Here is a 22002-nt window from a genome sequence, read left to right as displayed (position 1 = left end):
TACATAACCATTTTGGTCGCATCAAAGTGAAAAAGGGGCTAGCCGTTCATTGTTATCTTATGGCGGTGCCAGCGCAACAAAGCAAAGCAACGCAATCGAAATATATTATTTCATATTTTTTCACTTATCTACCACAAAATATTTCTACAAAACTTTGCCTTTTTTATAAATTTTAATAAGTTTTTATCACCTTACTTGCTGATTTTTTTGAAAATAATGAAACTGAACGGATTTCTTTGAGTTTTTTTTGGGTAGTTTAGGCAACTCTATAGCCATCTGATGTTCTTGGAAACGAATGAACTTTTGTTTACAATCGAATGAACTTCAAGACCCATTCTTGGAAACGAATGAACTTTTGTTTACAATCAAATGAACTTCAAGACCCATTCCTGGAAACGAATTGAGAGAGAGTAAAAGTTTCATATCGTGTCATCAGTGCTTGCCGTTCTTCCAAGTGTTTTGTTTTGCTTTGCTTTTATTTAGCGGTAGTTTGCATTTTGATAATGACGTCAACTCCAAATGAAAAAAAAGTAAAGAAATAGATGACCACGGTGAAGCAACTGGTGTCGGTGAACAAGATTGTTTGGCTTAATAAGCGAAAACTAGACTGTGAATTTCTATATTTAAAAAATTATTAGCTTAAAATTATATAGCTAAATTACGACATTTTTATATACATACATACATATCTGTTTAAGCATATATGTACATATGTACGTACGTTCAAAATTGATTGCTATTTTAAAATGAGCTTGCACACAACAAATATGTATGGCGTATGTATGTACTACATACATACGTATATTAGACTGATTAAAAAAATTATTTTATCTTCAATATAGGCTCAAAACTTTCTTGTTGGTAAGAACGTGTTTGCCAATATTTTTGCACTCTACGGACCGTTTTCACCATCTTCAGTTAGCCATTTTTCTAGAAGTTATCGAAATTTTGGTTTTCTCCATGCTAACTAAATCTTCGCGTCTCATCAAGGTCCAATTAATGGTGACTTAAGGGCGAATTAATGGTGACTTATAACCATAAATCCATAACCAGATTAAACAGCTGATCAAACCTACCTTATGGAAATCAATGTAATCGATTAATGGTGCCATACCATAACGCTAGCTCGATTACATTGATTTCCATAAGGTAGGTGTGATCAGCTATTTTATCTGGTTATGGCTTTATGGCTATAAGTCAACATTAATTCACCCTTTATAACCATATAACCATAACCAGATAAAACAGCTGATCTAGCCAATTTTAGACGGCCCATACATGACACAAAAGCCAGGCGCAAATATAACACGACGAAATTTGTGCAAATGAAAATTTTGACATACACGGCTCGAAAACACTGCGCAATATTAATTTTTAAAGTAGCGCAACAAATGAAACATGTGTTTTAATTGTATAAAAAGGCACTAATTGTATGTTTATTTTCCACAGTGCTGGTAATTCACGGTATAAGTCGAAAAACTCGCGCCAGAAGCGTTTATTTTCCATTTTATATTTAATATATATATATTTTAATTGCAAGATCAGCTCAACTCATTGCATCACTGCGCAATATTCATTTTTCAACTAGCGCAACAAATGAAACATTTGTTCTAATTGTATAAAAAATTATTCAGCCCAATTCTAAACGAAAATTCAGTGCGAGTTTTTTCCCTTCTCCCATTCCTCGTATTCTAAATAAAAATTCCTTGTGAGTTTTTTCACTTCTCCCTTTCCTCCTATTCTGAACAATGTTCGAAAAAGCGGAAACCGGTTATGGGAGAAAAGTAGGTATTCAGACCAATTCTAAATATTCTCGCGGATTTTTTTATTCCCACGGAAAAATTCCTCCAATTCTGTTCTCCTAGGGAGAACAATGATTGGGGAATAGGAATTTCGAATTTTCGAAGTCAGCTGTTTTGTCAATTGAAATTTCGTTGCACATTTCTTATTTTGTTTAAAAAATTGAAAAGTTTAATTATTGTTGCAAATTTGTTGGAAATTAAGAAATAAAATATAAACATTGCACAGTATTTATTGCATTTCATGTGGTATTCACTGAAATGAGTAATGAATTGGTGCCACAGCAACATCAACAGCGGAACATAAGCCAAAATCTATTTAAGCCTTATTAAAAAATCCTTGCGCAATTTCTGGATGGCTGCATCAAATTTGTATACCAAGAGCTCTACCTGGGCGGCCACCGTGGTGTGATGGTAGCGTGCTCCGCCTATCACACCGTATGCCCTGGGTTCAACTCCCGGGCAAAGCAACATCAAAATTTTAGAAATAAGATTTTTCAATTAGAAGAAAATTTTTCTAAGCGGGGTCGCCCCTCGGCAGTGTTTGCAAGCACTCCGGGTGTATTTCTGCCATGAAAAGCTCTCAGTGAAAACTCATCTGCCTTGCAGATGCCGTTCGGAGTCGGCATAAAACATGTAGGTCCCGTCCGGCCGATTTGTAGGGAAAATCAAGAGGAGCACGACGCAAATTGGAAGAGAAGCTCGGCCTTAGATCTCTTCGGAGGTTATCGCGCCTTACATTTATTTTTTTATTTATAAGAGCTCTACCGTTGCTTATGATATACTTTTCGACTTAAAATAAAGAATATTGTGGTTGTAGTTGTTGTTGTATTAACAGTGAGAATATTGTGGTAGAATATAAATACATCTTTTAGCACAAATTTGTACAAATAAGTGTTCTTTCTTAAAATAACCAATTTCCTTTAACTATTTTGATGCATTCCCTTTAATTTAACAAGTGAAAAAACTCCTATGAAATGGCAGAGAAATCTCCCTCTCCCTCACATTCATAATACCTACTTTTCTCCCATAACCTGTTTCCGCTTTTTCGAACATTGTTCAGAATAGGAGGAAAGGGAGAAGTGAAAAAACTCACAAGGAATTTTTATTTAGAATACGAGGAATGGGAGAAGGGAGAAAACTCGCACGGAATTTTCGTTTAGAATTGGGCTGATTATGAATGTGAGGGAGAGGGAGATTTCTCTGCCATTTCATAGGAGTTTTTTCACTAGTTAAATTAAAGGGAATGCATCAAAATAGTTAAAGGAAATTGGTTATTTTAAGAAAGAACACTTATTTGTACACATTTGTGCTAAAATATGTATTTACATTCTACCACAATATTCTCACTGTTAACACAACAACAACAACCACAATATTCTTTATTTTAAGTCGAAAAGTATATCATAAGCAACGGAAGAGCTCTTCGCATATTTGATGCAGCCATCCAGAAATTGTGCAAGGATTTTTTAAGAAGGCTTAAATAGATTTTGGCATATGGCGAAAGGCGAACTCAACTCGTCTTGGCCGCCAGAAAATTGCTTTGCAGAATGAGTGCAGGCAACTCCGGCGGATTTGTGTTATCCCGCCGGTCTTCTTCTTATGCTCCTCTGTTGATGTTGCTGTGGCACCAATTCATTACACATTTCAGTGAATACCACATGAAATACAATAATGTGCATTGTTTATACCTTATTTCTTAATTTCAAACAAATTGGCAACAATAATTAAACTTTACAATTTTTTAAACAAAATAAGAAATGCCCAACGAAATTTCAATTGACAAAACAGCTGACTTCGAAAATTCGAAATTCCTCTTCCCCAATTATTCTTCTCCCTAGGAGAAAAGAATTGGAGGAATTTTTCCGCGGGAATAAAAAAATCCGCGAGAACAAAATTGCGCCAGAATATTTAGAATTGGTCTGATTATGTATTATTGAATTTATGTGAATTCCTGTTACAAGCTAGAGATATTAACATTTCTAAGCAATAATTACTGATGTTATATTATCAAAAACCACAGGTAAACTGTAACATTCACCACACACGAAGAAAAAAGCAAGTGCGGGATTCAAGGGGTTGTGTAGCGCAATATATAGCTTTTCCAACCCAATTGTCAACCTCACCTTCGAGCGGCGAATCCCGTTTCACTAACAGACGAGGCTCTGGCGAGCCCAAGCTCCTCATGGAACTTGGGGGTGTTGAGGGAGGGATGGCCTGAAGGTTCAATGTGGCCATATAAATCGTTCCCGAGATGGTCGGGCCAGCACCTTAATGGTGCTGTGTTACCGGAGCGTATCGGATCTGTATCCGACAAAGGACCATCACATCGATAACACTCCCCAAAGCCTTCGGGGAGTAACCTAATCGCTACAACAACAACAACAACAAAAAAGCATGTGCAATATTTGCAGACATGCGTAAATATCAAAATAGTTTTGATTTTAGCGCAGTTATCTGCGCAAATAGCGCAACCAGTGTACACACTGGGCAAATCCTTGTGCAAATTGGTAATTGGCACAAGGATACTTGAGCCGTGTAATTGGCGTATTATGGAAATCAATGTAATCGATTAATGGTGCCTTAACCTAAAAATCGTGAAAATTTCATAAAAATGAAGAAAATGCAAAAAAATTACAAACATATTCCACAAAAGATGTCTCTTAAGGGCGAATTAATGGTGACTTATAACCATGCAGCCATAACCAGATAAAACAGCTGATTACACCTCCCTTATGGAAATCAATGTAATCGAGTTAGCGTTTTGGTATGGCACCATTAATCGATTACATTGATTTCCATAAGGTAGGTTCGATCAACTGTTTTATTTGGTTATAAGTTTATGGTTATAAGTCGCCATTAATTCGCTCTTTAGTCATAACATATCCAAAACAATGAATAAAATCTACAAAAAGTTATTAAATCCACCAACTCAAATATTTTTAGGTTATGGATATGGCGAAAAGCCAAAAACCAATTGGTTGGCTATGGATGGTTATGGGGTCAGGGTTATGGTATGGAACCATTAATCGATTACATTGATTTCCATAAGGTTGGTTCGATCAACTGTTTTATCTGGTTATGGATAAGTCATCATTAATTGGCCGTTTAAACGGCCCATTACTGATACTTAGCATAGACTTGACTGAACTTGGCGTAAACTTGGCAACTTAGCCACGATTATACTCCACTTAGCGCATACAATCTGGCATCATAATCATAAATGTCAATTTGTATGACAAAATGTCAAACTGAAATGGAAACAAACAAATGGCATCTCAAAATGTAAACGTCACTTAGAACTTACATAGAAAATCAAAATTCAACAGATATCTAAGTCAAGTAAAGTGTTGCTAAGTTTTGAGTAATCAGTAACATGCAATGTTCATTTAACAGAACTGAGTGACAGTTCTCAAGTCAAGTCAAGTCTATGCTAAGTATCAGTAATGGGCGCTGAAGTCTAAGGAAAAAGTGTAGGCAAAAGTCAGCTGTTTGGCTAATTTCGTTTACTCATTTCCTTTCAATTATTTGCCAATATATTAGCATTGTAAACTTTACCAAGTAGCGCAACTAACAGCTGATCGCTCAAAATTGGCACACACACACAAACATCACTAATGGCCATAGTACGGAAATCTTTAGGGAAATTCAAAATAAATTTTTAAACAGACATAAAATGTTATAATCTTGGAATATTAGCATCTAGGACACCTTCATTGCAGTAATTGAAAGGAAAGGTTTGCTTATACTCAAGTATTTAATTTTTTTTTCTAAATTTATCTTTAATATTGATACAATGATTGAAGGTATATTAATCCAATGCAACTCAGCTCTTCCTACTGTTCTTCATTCCACCCCATTCGAGTACCTTCTTTCACTGAATTCGAGTGCCTTCCACTCTATTCGCAACATAACCTCAATTTAAGCTGCCAAACTACATATATAGTAAACAATGATATTAGTGCAATAAATAGGCTTTCGATATAATTTTTACCTAAGCCCGGCAATGTGTGCCCCGCATTTTTTATTTTTATTTTTATTCCTCATCAAAATTTTTGCAGTGGTTATGTTAATATATGAATATCAAAGTTCAGCATGATTATGTATTTGTACAAAAAAAAAAAAAACATTTTTCGTTTCTTTTGGTCCATTTATATAAAGGAAGTACTTTAAAAATGCTTAGCTTTTTATTTTTAAATGCTTTAAATAAGGAATGTTCAAGCTGTGCACATATGTAAATAAAGAAAAGTTGTGAAAAGTTGGCAAACTATTACTTTACAATTGATACCTCCAACCTATATAAATACATATATAAGTATATATATTCATACAAGATATGTACGTATGTATGTGCCTTTGAACAGTGATTAATTATTGAATGCACCAAAAGCGACGTTCATACTTATAAAATTTGGAAATAAAATGCCGTTCTTAGCTGAAAAGTTAACTAGACATGTAAGTAAAAATGAAAATAATTATTAACGAAGTTATTATCTATTAGTGATGTACAACTCCGTTTATATGAAAGCCCGGTTACCAAAAACAGGCAGAGCTCAAAATGAAGACAAAAATAACTGAATTTTTACAAAATCCAGATGAGCGATGACTTTTTTGTTGTTGATATTTCTGTTAATGGAGTTAGGCAAAGAAATTGGGATAACAACTTACAACAGGAGCTGGCTGCTAATACAAGTCCAAACATTTTAACTTTGTTACGATATATTTGTAAATAAAATAATTTAAAAAAAATTTTGAAGTTAAACGATTTCATTGAAGACACTACTTAAATTAAGTAATAATAATATTAGAAAATAATTAGGTAGGTTCTGGGAACTAATCATCACACTCCTCTTCAATCTAGAGCGTTGATCAGACAAATAAAAGGGTTGGGCGCGTGAAATTTCTAAAAATGTGAGGCGTAGCATAACCTGATTAAGGTTCAGTTGGTCTTACTTATGACTATCAATAGAAATTTGATGCGTCCAACGCTTTTGTTTAATTGTCTGATCAACGCTCTAGATTGATGAGGAGTGTGATGACTAGTACCTAGGACCTACCTAATTATTTTCTTGCTTTTAGTATTATTATTACTTCATGTAAGTATTGTTTTAAATAAAACCGTTTAACTTAACAATTTTTTTAAAATTATTTTATACTCAAGTTTTTAGTCTTTATTTAATTGCCTATTTTATTTCTGTTATTGTTGTTGTTGTAGCGATTAGGTTACTCCCCGAAGGCTTTGGGGAGTGTTATCGATGTGATGGTCCTTTGTCAGATACATATCCGATACGCTCCGGTAACACAGCACTATTAAGGTGCTGGCCCGACCATCTCGGGAACGATTTATATGGCCACATTAAACCTTCAGGCCATCCCTCCCTCCCCACCCCCAAGTTCCATGAGGAGCTTGGGGTCGCCAGAGCCTCGTCTGTTAGTGAAACGGGATTCGCCGCTCGAAGGTGAGGTTGACAATTGGGTTGGAGAAGCTATATATTGCGCTACACAACCCCTTGAATCCCGCATATTATTTCTCATTCTATTTAGTTCGTTTAGTGACTCATTATTACAAGGACTCTTTTCTGACAATTTGTTACAATCAAAGTCCTCAATACATAATCTTTCCAAAGACTTTACTCGACTCTGCGCCACGTATGCGTGTCCCTCTTCGAACTCCAAAGTACTTTGATGTCACTTCTACAGGACTGTATGTAATATTTCTTCCAAATATGAGCCAAATCGGACCACAAATACCATTTTTTTGAATATCTCGATCCTTGCGCCACATAGAGGCGATTTTTTTCATAGGTCGCATTCTATTCATGTATGTATTATGGTTCCAAATATCAACCAAATCGGACCACAAATACGATTTTTTTTTAAATATTTCGATCCATGCGCCACCTATCGGAGTTTTTTTCTTATTATTGCATTGTCGTCGGGTTATGAACTATATTCCAAGTTTCAAGCTTGTAGCTTATCGGGAAGTTACTTAAATTTCAATTACAAAATTCGTGCCGGCCGGTCTTCCACCCTGTCAAGTCAAGCTAAATAAAACCGTTTAAAAAAGTAGTTGTTGTAATTTTGATTATTTTGTTGTACACACTTATGCAGAAATGTCTTCGCCCAGAAAAAAACTGACATAAGGGGTTGTAAGCAATAAGGAATACTCATTTATTCTTGATAGATAAACCTTAGAATAAGGTAAATACAGTGCATCATACGCAGGGCCGCACCGAGACTGGTGCAAGCTGTGCGGTACACCAGGGCCCCCAGCTCCGAGGGTCACCCAAACCCCCGAGCCGCAAAAGTTTCACCGAAAAATGTATACACTAAATTATGGGAGAAATTTTATTTTTTATTTATTTTATTCAAATTCTAATCCAAAAGCAGATATCGGGATGGACGTCTAGGATAGAAATTGAGTAAAATACCGTATTCTACACATAGTAAACGTCGATTTAGACCATCCACTAAATATTCTCGGATTTTAAGCCCGTTAATATATAGTCGTGTAACTGGACACAATGAAATTCCACTTATATACGAACGACTCGATAATCGAGAACCGTGCGCGCAGAATATATTAAAACCTAGTAGGAAGTAGAGGGGCTCAGAACTCGTAACACGCGCACAATTTATGTGATCGTACGCTCACAGGAACCAAAAAGTCAATGTATTTGTAAAAAAATAATATACCTGTTGTTCATAGGAAGAACAGCTTAAGTCCAGTTCGCCGTAAGGCTCACTTTACATGATATTCTGATGCGATTTTGAGCCTTATGGCAAAGTGGACTTAAGTTGTTCTTCCTGTAAACCACAGATATATATAAACCAATGCTGCAATTATGGTAGAAATTAAAATTTTTGCATGCGGAAGTATGTGCCGGTGTTTTCAACTTTTCTCGTTGCTGCGTTTCATAAGCGAATCTAATTCTTGAAATCGTAGATAGAATCGATGCTGCTGAGAAAGGGCCTCCTGTGAATTTGAATGAAGGCCCCCCCTTGTGCAACTGTGATTTTTGGAAAGAGAATTAAATAAATTAATTAAATACAGTGGAAAAATAAACACAAATACCCCACGAAAATGTATAGAAGACATTTATAAACATCTCGCCCAAAAAAAAAGTAGCGACTACCTCTCAGTATACATCGAGTAAATGCCAAAAAAATAACGAGTGACGCCTCATTAAAAACAAACGAGACAGCCAAAGTGGAATCACCAGGTGAAGTAAATAGAAAAAGACAGAAGATGTAAGCTAAAAATTGTACCCGCTTTTAAAAAATAGATAATACAAAAATACATCCTTGTGCCAAATTTCATTGAGATATCTCAAAATTTGAGGGACTAGTTTGCGTTCAAACAGACAGACGGACGGACGGACAGACGGACATGGCTATACCAACTCAGTTCGTCACCCTGATCAATTTGGTATACTTAATGGTGAGTCTATCTTCTATATTTCTCAACGTTACAAACATCGGACCAAAGTTAATATACCATTTCATGTTCATGAAAGGTATAAAAATGTCAAAGTTATGCAAAGGTAAGGAGAATTAATGAAAATTTCAAAAATGACCATCAAAATTTTGAAATTTTGTTTCAAAATTTCTAGAAAATTTTTGAGTATGCAGTTTTGTAGCCCAATATATTTTAGTATAATAATGTGCAAGTTAGAAATAGCTGAGCATTTTCCCTGAGTTTTCAGATTTTTTTTCGGCGAGGGTGTTGAGCGATTTCTTCCATACATCGCATGAACAAAAATGCATTTTGTATGTGTATCCCCCAAAATTTGTTACAATAATTTCGGCCTTTATTACGTTGTTACATGCAGAATAAAAATGTTTCTCCATGGAACATGGATCGGGATATTTAGAAAGTCCATTTACGACATGTGAAATCTTGCGACCACTATTTGAGTAACTTCCTGTAGAGCTAGATACTTAAAGCTAAGAATATACTTCAGAACCTCATTCTAGATATTTAGATGTCAATTCACAACTCGTTGCTGCGCCCGTACGCAGCATCGTTTTTTCCGAGGCAGTGCGTCATTCCTCACCGTGTCAGTGATAGCTGAGTGAACAGATTATTAGCTTTCTGTTTCTTGAGCAGTTTCTCGACAGAAAACTTTCCTAATGTTAATGTCACTGCGTGCACTTTATTCGCTGTACAGATGCGTACGTACTTATCTTGGATAGTGGTCCAAGTCTATATTTGCACCACGTAGAGTGCACATATCTAGGACACTGGAGCTATGCCTGCCGTCGATCATGACATGATCGATTTTGTCTCGTGATCTTTGATCTTCTGACGTCGCAAGGGACTTACGTTATTCAGCCTAGCACCGTTCATCATGCTTCCTGAATGCCGGTGATATCGTTACAAGATTTCACAATGACATCAACGGTGTGGTAGTGGTATCGGTCTTTGTTTTCAAGAAGATATCAGCCAGCCGAAACAGTTGGTTATCGGTACCTTCCTCTAGATGAGTCCTGACATTGCAGGTACATGCCCGTAGATCGCGTGGCCTTTAGTAGAAAATAGAAATCTCACTTGTTTTCGTTTTTCTAAGGAAAAAATTTCGTTTTTAGGATAACTTCTAAGCCATCCAACCTGCAGGGTTGGCTCAATTCCCTTCACTGTATGCAAATTTGCGTAAAGCTGGACAAGCTCATCATTGATTTTCCTTTTTTCCATTTTTGTCATAACGGAAAGTACCATCAATAGGGCTGATTACATTCAACACGGTGTCTATACACCACAAGCACGCGGCAGCTACAAATATAAATTATAGCAAATAATAGCAAAAATTTTAGAAAAACCATACTATATTGTGACGAATATTAGCATCACTAAGTGACATTCACATCACTAATCTGATACTAAGTAAATAAAGGCAGAACAATAATAAAGTAAGCTGCCACTCTTGGTACATAGACAAATCAATCATCATTTACACACATATGTACATACAATGCAACGAAGAGATACTCGCAAACACATGTAATCATCAGCCGAAGTAGTACTTACATATACACACGCATATGGCTATGCGAGATACTATAAACTACAAATATACATGTACATATATGGTTGGTAACCAAGCATGAATTTCGCGAAGTTACTAGACAAGAAATGGATGAACGAGAAAACAGAGAGTATAAAAGCAGTGAAATCTGAGTAGTCAGAGTCAGTTTTGATTTAAGCATGCTATTGATTGTGAAGTATAAGTGTTATTGTGAAGTATTTTCAAAGTAGTCTAATAAAGACCATTTTGCATTATTGAATATTGGAGTTATTTATTCAACAGTTTAGCGATTCGAACGTTAGCAGAAGGTTTCGAATAAGGCAAATTTCACTAAATTACAATATTATGTTTAAAATAATAATAATAAAATAAGACCATGTGTAAAAATAATTTGACAGATGTCGCAGTTGTAGCCGCCGTCGTGAATGTAAAGGCATAACCTTGGATATTGCCATTATCACTTCGGCATACTCGGGTGATTGAACAATTTTGCATAATCATGGTATTGGGTTTGTCATCTCGTGCGCTATGTATAAATGAGAAGTGTTTGCTCTATAACGCAGACACGTTTTGTATGTCGGTTACGATGTCACCTCACCGGTCACCCAGCCCTGGGGTAAAATGGGAAGCGCGATGACAATATCATGTTCTAAGGAAAACTTGTATCGTAGGCGAATTTGTTGAATACAAATATTGAACATTGATTAATAAACAATGTTTAAATTATCACAAACACGCGATTTCTCGGCGCTTTATCGATGCACACCTTACAAAATGTGCTAATAAATTCATGAATATTACTAAAAAGCTTCCCAAATAAACTGTGTGATGTTTATTACAATTAAATAATTAATTGTACAACAACACAGCACTGATAATTTGTGTATGTACACATACTATGTAAGTGCGATTCAAATAAAATAATTTAAAAAAAATGTTTAAGTTAAACGGTTTTATTGAAAAAAGTTAGAAAGTAATTAGGTAGGTCCTAGTCATCGTACTAGTCAGAACATTCCCCATCAATCTAGGGCGTTGATCAGACAATTAAATAAAAGCGTTGGGTGTGTGAAATTGCTAAAAATGTGAGGCATAGCATCACCTCATTAAGGTTCAGTTGGTCTTACTTATGACTATCAATAGTATTGTTTTCAATAAAACCGTTTAACTAAAATTTTTTTTTTATTATTTTATTTTCAAGTTTTTAGTCTTTATTTAGTTGCTTATTACTTCTCATTCTATTTAGTTCATTTAGTGACTCATTATTACAAGGACTCTTTCCTGGCAATTTGTTACAATCTAACTCCTCAATACATAATCCATCCAAAGACTTTACTCGACTCTGGTACCACGTATGCTTGCCCCTCCTCGAACTCCAAAATATTTTGATGTTACTTCTACCGGACTATATGGGCAAATCCCAAAAACGTTTACTTTTGTGGATACTCGGGTTTTACACACGGGCAAAACACTTAAGACCAAAAAAAAAAAGTACAAGGACATTAAGTTTGACCTTTTGACTCTCTGATCTGATGATTTTAAAAATCAAGAAAATTGATAGTAAGTTTTTGCAGAGCTTCGAAACGTGAAAAACGTCGATTTTTACACTTTTTCAAGCGATACCCTTGATTTTTTTTTTTTTTAATTTTTTCGATAAAATTTTGAGGCATCGCTGAAACGCTATGGAATTTAATCTGAATGTTGTTTTTGAGACGGAGATTCTAAAAGTATGAGCAAATTTAATGTGCCCCTTCAATACTCAAAAATATCATCAATCAAACTAGCGATACTTTTTTTTGTCATTTTCAATATTCACAGTTTTTTGCTTATAGCTTTTTGACGCAACTGAGTATTGAAATTTGGATTATGAAGGATAATAGCCTATTAGGGACTAAAAAAACCTGGGGCTTCAAATTCGATTGCCCCTTTCAGTTTTGAAGGTAGAGGCAGAAAAGTGGAAGCAGGGAAGGTTGCGTAAATTTTTTTCAGGAGCATGTTTTTTTGTGGGCACAGCTAAAATTTTACTTTTATCACTTCATACCCGTTTGTTAATTTTTTCTCTACACCACAGTGGTATACCATCAATTGCCTCATCTTGGAATATTCACGCAAGGAAAGTTATTGATATTTGTACATGGGGCAAATATACGAAATTTTCGCCAAAAATTGGCAATCGTCAAAAAGTGCAGACAATTTTTTTTAATTTTTTTAAACCAGGTTTTATTTAAAAGTAAATGAAAAGAAACACAAATTTGATACAAAAATTTAACAAAAAAAAAAATTTTTTTTTTTCTACACTTTTTGACAATTGCCAATTTTTGGCGAAAATTTCGTATATTTGTCCCATGTACAAATATCAATAACTTTCCTTGCGTGAATATTCCAAGATGAGGCAATTAAAGGTATACTTATGTGGTGTAGAGAAAAAATTATCAAACGGGTATGAAATATTTGACGGTTACCCGGTTTCATATTTTTGCCGATATCTCTAAAACCGGGTATCAGCAAAATTTTACTTAAATATAACCCACATAGATATGCAAATCCTGATAAAATTTCAACACAATCGGCTAAGAAGTGTTTAAATAAGTAAACAAAATTAAGGTTTTCCGGGTTATATTTTTATCAATATCTCCAAAACCGGATCTCGGGTATTAAAACTTTTTTACCTAAACATACTTGGTTCACATATCTATATGTTTTTATACTCAGCTGAGCAGAGCTCACAGAGTATATTAACTTTGTTCGCATAACGGTAATCCGTAACGGCATAAACTAAACGAGATAGATATAGACTTCTATATATCAAAATGATCTGGGTGAAAAAAGAAATTCATTTAGCCATGTCCGTCCGTCCGTCCGTCCGTCTGTAAACACGATAACTTGAGTAAATTTTGAGGTATCTTTATGAAATTTGGTATGTAGGTTCCTGGGCGCTCATTTCAGATCGCTATTTAAAATGAACGAAATCGGACTACAACCACGCCCACTTTTTCGATATCGAAAATTTCGAAAAACCGAAAAAGTGCGATAATTCATTACCAAAGACGGATAAAGCGATGAAACTTGGTAGGTGCGTTGACCTTATGACGCAAAATAGAAAATTTTGAACAATGGGCGTGGCACCGCCCACTTTTAAAAGAAGGTAATTTAAAATTTTGCAAGCTGTAATTTGGCAGTCGTTGAAGATATCATGATGAAATTTGGTAGGCACGTTACTCCTATTACTACATGTGTGCTAAATAAAAATTAGCGAAATCGGATGACGAACACTCCCACTTTAAAAAAAAAATGTTTTTTTAAAGTCAAATTTTAACAAAAAATTTAATATCTTTACAGTATAAAAGTAAATTATGTCAACATTCGACTCCAGTAATGATATGTATGGTGCAACAAAATACAAAGATAAAAGAAAATTTCAAAATGGACGTAACTCCGCCCTTTTTCATTTAATTCGTCTAGAATACTTTTAATGCTATAAGTCGAACAAAAATTTACCAATCCTTGTGAAATTTGGTAGGGACATATATTCTATGACGATAACTGTTTTCTGTGAAAATGGGCGAAATCGGTTGAAGCCACGCCCAGTTTTTATACACAGTCGACCGTCTGTCCTTCCGCTCGGCCGTTAACACGATAACTTGCGCAAACAACGATATATCTTAACTAAACTTAGTTCACGTACTTATCTGAAGTCACTTTATCTTGGTATAAAATATGGCCGAAATCCGACTATGACCACGCCCACTTTTCCCATATCGAAAGTTACGAAAAATGAAAAAATGCCATAACTCTGTACCAAATATGAAAAAAGAGATGAAACATGGTAATTGGATTGGTTTATTGACGCAAAATATAACTTTAGAAAAAACTTTGTAAAATGGGTGTGACACCTACCATATTAAGTAGAAGAAAATGAAAAAGTTCTGCAGGGCGAAATCAAAAGCCCTTGGAATCTTGGCAGGAATACTGTTCGTGGTATGACATATATAAATAAATTAGCGGTACCCGACAGAAGATGTTCTGGGTCACCCTGGTCCAAATTTTGGTCGATATCTCGAAAACGCCTTCACATATACAACTAAGGGCTACTCCCTTTTAAAACCCTCATTAATACTTTTAATTTGATACCCATATCGTACAAACACATTCTAGAGTCACCCCTGGTCCACCTTTATGGAGATATCCTGAAATTGCGTCCACCTATAGAACTATGGCGCACTCCCTTTTAAAATACTATTTAGTACCTTCCATTTGAAACCCATGTCATACAAACACATTCCAGGCTTACCCTAGGTTCATTTTGCTAAATGGTGATTTTCCCTTATTTTGTCTCCAAAGCTCTCAGCTGAGTATGTAATGTTCGGTTACACCCGAACTTAGCCTTCCTTACTTGTTAAAGTTTCAAAAGAATCGGTAGAAAGGTGTTAAAATAAATGTGTTGCAAAATTTGCAGTAAAAAATATTTGGCGGTTATTCGGTTTTATATTTTTCCCGATATCTACAAAATGGGGTCTCGTGTATCAAAAAAATTTTACATAGGTAACAGCTGCATATATATCCATATTTTGTTAAAATTTCGATATAATCGGTAGAGAAGTGTTGAAATAAATGTATATTTAACATTGCGACCTCAATTTATATATTTTTTGCTCGTACTTTTGACTATATTGTAACGAATATTAGCAGCACTAAGGGATTCTATCATCTCTAAGCCGATGCTAAGCAGTGATTCAAGTCACATCAATTATTCAATCATTATGACTACACATATGTACGTATACGCAGGGAGAAACAACGCACAAACACATGCAGATATCTTATCTGAGATATGCAATATAATTGTGGAAGTGTCGCTCACAAACACACGCGCATATCATAGCTATACACGTACATCTGTAGTTATAATTATAACAGATAACCAACTAGTAAATTCTAGAAATGGAAGCGCCTAGAAGATGCAACGAGGAAATCAAAGAGGCGCTGTAATCAGTTTTCGATTAAGCACGCTATCTGTCAGGCGATAGTAGAGTTATTTATTGTGAAGTACTTTAATAAAGGCCATTTTGCATTATTAAATATTGGAGTTATTTATTCAACAGTTTAGTGATTCGGTTTAGTGAGCAGGTTGCAAATAAGAGGAATTGCAGTAAATTCGTTACAATTGGTGTCAGAAGAGGAATTGTTGAATAAATTCCAGAGTTGCAGAGCACAAAAAGGACATGGCGAAGTTAAGTGAATTAAGGATCCAGCAACTGAAAAAGGAGTTGGAAGCCCGTGGATTGACTCGAACAATAAACCCGAACTTCAGACAAGACTACGAGAGGCAATGGAAGCAGACGGAATTAACGTGGAAAAGTATGTCTTTCATCTTGATGGCGACGAGACAACAACAAAAATTGAGGAGAAAAACGAAACACCGCAGACAATGGCGAACACAGACTTGAACACAATATTAGCTGCAATATCTGCACAAACGTCGACAGTAACATCCAAGATGGAAACTCAACTGGGATCGCAGGAGACACGTATAACATCCAAGATGGAAGCACAGGAGGCACGCATTTCAGAAATGTCGTCGCAAATGGCATCTCAGCTGGAATCGCAGAAGACACGTTTAACATCCAAGATGGAAGAACAGAAGACATATGTGGCATCTCAACTGGAATCGCAGGAGAACCGTATAACATCGAAGATTAAAGCACAAGAGGCACGAATATCCGAAATGTCGGCACAAATATCAGCGCAGATCTCTGCACAACTGGAAGAGCAAGAAGAACGTATTTCTTCGAAGATGGAGGCGCAAGACACAAAAATTTTGCAACTTGAGAACAAAATCGATGCCGAGATTGAAACATTGCGAGGTCATTTACAGGAGTTGCAACTAAATCGCCCAGTTGTTTCATCAAGCAATACGAAGGTAAAAACTCCATCTTTTGACGGCTCTGTTCCTTTCCAGGTGTTTAATATTCAGTTTGAGAAGACCGCAGCAGTGAACAACTGGAGTGCTGAAGATAAAGTTGCTGCACTATTCGTGGCATTGAAAGGATCTGCTGCTGAAATCCTACATACTATTCCCGAGGGGGAGCGGAACAACTGCGAAACATTGATGAGCGCTCTAGAGAGGTGATACGGAAGCGAACACAGGAAGCAGATACACCAAATAGAGTTGCAAAATCGTTACCAAAAAGCTAATGAGACTTTGCAAGAGTTTGCTTCGGATGTTGAAAGGTTGGCTCATTTGGCAAATGCGGACGCACCCGTGCAATACACCGAGAGGGTAAAATCCAGAGTTTTATAAATGGCATACGGGACGTCGAAACGAAGCGAGCCACATACGCAAACCCAAAGCCAACATTTGCTGAAACGGTATCACATGCATTGACTCAGGAAACTTCCTCCATATTGAGTAAACCAGCATATAAGGCTCATCGTGTGGAAGTAGAAAGACCAGAGTGGGTAGACACAATTTTGGAAGCATTGAAGGGTACGCAGGAGAAGAATAATGATGCAGTCAAATGTTTTAAGTGTGGAAAGCTAGGGCACATTGAGCGTTATTGCAACACCAACCCTAACAGTTCCAACTATGTGGGTGGGCGTAAACGCAGAGCTGAAGAAGATGAGCAAATCTCCAAGTCCACTCAATCGTTAAACTAAAGACAGTCAGCCGCAAGGGGCGACAGCTGGCTCCCTCAATGGAATACCCCATAATCTCTATCTCGCAAATTGGAAGAAGGTCAAGCAGCCTTACTGTCGGAGGGCATGAGGATGGAAAGGAACGTTTACTGACTAGATACGGGTGCATCTCATTCCATCATTCGAGCGGATTTAGTCAACAAGAAGATAAGACCATTGCATGGAGCAAGATTGCGTACAGCCACTGGAGAAGACACCACGGTTCTAGGTGAAGTAGCATGTGAAGACGCAATTGGGAACGTCACGGTAATACACAATTTTATAGTGGCAGAGATTGTTGATGAAATCATAATTGGAATGGACTTCTTAATCGACCAAGGCATCAAGATCGATATGCAAAGCAACGGCTACGAGAGAGGCTACAGAAATAAGCGAGTGCTGGTGAAAGAGAGTCAGCAAATACCACCAAAATCCGAAGCAGTCATCTGGGCAAAGGTTGATGGAGATTGTGGGACAAACAAATTGTGGGTTGTCGAGGCAGCAAACAAATCAACACCGAACATACTTGAAGGAAAAACCTTGGCTGTAACAAAACAGGATGGACGTATCCCGGTAATAGTGCTCAATAAGTTCAAGTCACCACTCAAACTGATCATAGGAGCTATTTTGGAATGATACCAAGAGGCTGAAGTAGTTATTAACTGTGAACAGCTCCAGGAACACGTTTCATCTAGTAATACTGATCTTTCAAATGACATCACGGCATGAACGCAGGGGCTAGAGGAAGCCAATCAGAGTAAGGCAAAACAACAGCTCCTAAAGTACGCCAACATATTTGACCAGGATGGTTCCATACCAGGCCGCACCAACGTTGTGACACATCATTGACACTGGAGATGCGAGGCCGATCCGTCAAGCTCCACGTAGTGTTCCACTGGCGAAGCGGGAAGTTGTGTGTCAAATCATACAAGAAATGAGCGACAGCGGCGTCATCGAACCATCAGCTAGTCCATGGAGCTCACCGGTAGTACTTGTAAAGAAGAAGGATGGAAAAATGAAGTTTTGCGTGGACTACCGGAAGTTGAATGACGTAACGAAAAAGGATAGCTACCCATTGCCAAGAATTGACGACACTCTGGATTCGCTATCTGGTACGAATTGGTTTTCCACGCTGGGTTTGAAAAGCGGCTACTGGCAAGTTGAGGTGAAGGAGGAAGATAAAGAGAAAACAGCCTTCAGTGTCGGTGATGGTCTTTGGCAATTTACAGTGATGCCTTTTGGACTTTGTAATGCACCAGCTACTTTTGAGAGACTCATGGACCAGGTACTAAAAGGACTACATTGGAAAACATGCTTGGTGTACCTGAACGACATCATCGTATTGGGCAAGAACTTTGATGAACATATTAAGAACTTGGAGGAATAGCCTGCGCTGGTCTGAAGTTAAGTCCCAAAAAGTGTGCGCTGTTTAAAAAGGAAGTAAATTATTTGGGTCACAAAGTAGCGACAGAGGGCATCTATACTGCGAACGAAAAGATAGAGGCTGTAAAGGATTGGCCAAGACCACAGAACCTACATAAATTGAGAAGTTTCCTAGGGATGTGTAAATATTAGCGCCGATTTGTACGAAATTTTTCCAGCGTAGCCCATAGCCTCCATGAGCTTACAAGAAAAAATAAAGCTTTTAAATTGAACCAGGAGCAAGAAGTGGCTTTCCAAACATTGAAGGAGCGTTTGTGCACTGCCCCAATGTATGCTATAGGAGGCGTTTAATCACAACTGGTCGATGAACAGGAGAAGTTAGTTGCATATTATAGCCGTTCGATTGGAAAACCAGAGAGGAACTACTGCGTTACGCGGAGAGAGCTGTTGGCATTGGTAGAGTGCATTAAACATTTTCACAAATACCTCTACGGCCAGCGATTCCGTGTCAGGACAGATCACGCCGCGTTGAAATGGCTTCTGCAGTTCCGTAATCCGGAAGGATAATTGGCACGGTGGATCGAGCGACTACAAAGCTATGACTTCTCCATTGAGCATCGAAAATGTAGTACCCATGGAAATGCTGATGCAATGTCACGAAGAACATGTAGTTTGGTATGCAAGCACTGTTCAAAGGCCGAGGCTAAAGAAGACATTATAGATGTCCGGCTAATGACTATAACGTGTACGGATGAATGGGACAAGAAACAACTAAGAAAGTGTCAGCTAGAAGATACAGATCTGTCACATGTTATGCAAGGGCTCGAACGAAACGAAAGACCAAACAGAGAAGATATGTCAGCAGAGAGTCCCATTGCGAAGTCATATTGGGCACAGTGGAACAGTTTAGAATTGATATCCGGTTGCCTTCATCAAGTACGGGAGAGTGAGGATGGTAAATGCAAGAAGAAACTGATAGTTGTTCCCAGAAAGAGGATTCCTGACGTGCTCAGCGAGCTGCATAATGGTCCAAGTGGAGGTCATCTTGGAATCACGAAGACGCTCGAGAAAATTAAGCAGAGATTCTATTGGGTTGGTTGCCGTCAGTCGGTCACCGAGTGGATTGCCAACTGCGAGGTTTGCAACAGGGCGAAAGGGCCCAAAACACGAAGTCATGGCCAGACGAAGCAGTATATTTCAGGTGCACCATTTGAAAGGATCGCCATGGATGTCGCAGGACAATTTCCTACTAGCAACCGCGGAAACAAATACGTACTGGTGGTTATGGATTATTTCAGTAAATGGCCAGAGGTATACCCAATCCCAAACCAAGAAGCAGAAAAAGTAGCAAAAGTGGTTACAAACGATTGGGTTGCAAGGTATGGGGTACCAATGGAGTTACATTCTGACCACGGCAGGAATTTTGAATCAGCTGTGTTCCAAGAAATGTGCAAGAAGTTGGCATTCGGAAAACACGGACAACTGCATTACATCCTAAGTCCGATGGTATGGTGGAACATTTCAATAGAACATTGGAGGAGCATTTAAGGAAAGTAGTAGACAAGTACCATAAGGACTGGGATATACACATATCATTATTCTTGATGACCTACCGATCGGCAGTACATGATACAACGGGCCGAACTCCCGCAAAGGTAATTTTTGGCAATGACCTTCGATTACCATCTGATTTGAAGTATGGAATAGATGCCGATGCGGAGAGAAATGTCAAGAAATCCACTGGTGTCTTGGAAGAAGAGCTGAGAGAGATATACGATCTGGTAAGGCAACGAGCAAAGATTATGAGTGACAAGATGAAAGCGAGGTACGATAAAGCAATTAATTCGGAAGGGTTTCAGGAAGGAGATTTGGTGCTGTTATACAACCAACAACGAAAAAAAGGTTTGTCCCCGAAATTGCAGTGTAATTGGGAAGGCCCATACAAAGTTGTAAAACGGATCAACGATACCGCATACAAACCATTGGCAAACCACGAACCAAAATGAAAGTGGTTCATTTGGAAAGGCTGGCAGCGTTTAGATCGGGACGATCAGACTTAGGTGGAGGGCAGTGTAACGAATATTAGAAGGGATTCTATCATCTCTAAGCCGATGCTAAGCAGTGATTCAAGTCACATCAATAATTCAATCATTATGACTACACATATGTACGTATACGCAGGGAGAAGCAACGCACAAACACATGCAGATATCTTATCTGAGATATGCAATATAATTGTGGAAGTGTCGCTCACAAACACACGCGCATATGATAGCTATAAACGTACATCTGTAGTTATAATTATAACAGATAACCAACTAGTAAATTCTAGAAATGGATTTTTTTCTCCAAAAAAACCAAAGTTTGGCGGATTTCCCCATATGTATGTAATATTTGTTCCAAATATGAGCCAAATCGGACATCATAGGTCGCTTTCTATTCATGTATGTATTATGTGTTCAAAATATGGACTAAATCGGACCACAAATACGATTTTATTGAATATCTCGATCATTTCGCCACCTAGCGGCGATTTTTTTCATAGGTCGCTTTCTATTCATGTATGTATTATGTGTTCCAAATATGGACTAAATCGGACCACAAAAACGATTTTTTGAATATCTCGATCATTGCGCCACCTAGTGGCGATTTTTTTCTTAGGCCGCTTTCTATTCATGTATGTATTATGTGTTCCAAATATGAACCAAATCAGATCACAAATACGATTTTTTGAAATATTTCGATCTATGCGCCACCTATCGGAGTTTTTTTCTTATTATTGCATTGCCATTGGGTTCTGAACTATATTCCAAGTTTCAAGCTTGTAGCTTATCGGGACATTACTTAAATTTCAATTACAAAATTCGTGCCAGCCAGCCAACCAGCCAGTCTGTCAAGTCAAGCTAAATAAAAGCGTTTACAAATAAGAACAGGTGTAAAAATAATTTGACAGATGTCGTAGTTATAGCCGTCGTCGTGAATGTAATTAGGCATAATCTTGGATATTGCCATTATCACTTCGGCATACTCGGGTGATTGAACAATTTTGCATAATCATGGTATTGGGTTTGTCATCTCGTGCGCTATGTATAAATGAGAAGTGTTTCCTCTATAACGCAGGC

At 37.3% G+C, this 22002-nt stretch overlaps 1 protein-coding gene across 11 annotated transcripts in view; it reads left to right on the top strand.

Annotated features, from left to right (window-relative positions):
- The first annotated feature begins 416 nt into the window (after positions 1-416).
- hfw (leucine-rich repeat domain-containing protein hfw) overlaps positions 417-22002 on the top strand; it is a 127165-nt gene continuing 105579 nt past the window's right edge. Inside the window, exons 1-2 of one of the 11 annotated variants that reach the window (XM_067784415.1) lie at positions 417-530; positions 6011-6254. In XM_067784415.1, the coding sequence (XP_067640516.1) occupies positions 6222-6254 (33 nt within the window). In that variant the 5' untranslated portion in view covers positions 417-530; positions 6011-6221. Of the gene's footprint in view, positions 610-6010; positions 6255-22002 lie in introns of all 11 variants that reach the window. The other 10 variants (XM_067784416.1, XM_067784418.1, XM_067784423.1 and 7 more) reach the window with 10 other exon arrangements.

Source organism: Eurosta solidaginis, chromosome 4 (assembly GCF_040869045.1).
Source record: "Eurosta solidaginis isolate ZX-2024a chromosome 4, ASM4086904v1, whole genome shotgun sequence".
NCBI classification, from domain to species: Eukaryota; Metazoa; Arthropoda; class Insecta; order Diptera; family Tephritidae; genus Eurosta; species Eurosta solidaginis.
The sequence above is the reverse complement of the archived record's forward strand: the minus strand, read 5'-3'. Positions and strand labels throughout refer to the sequence as shown.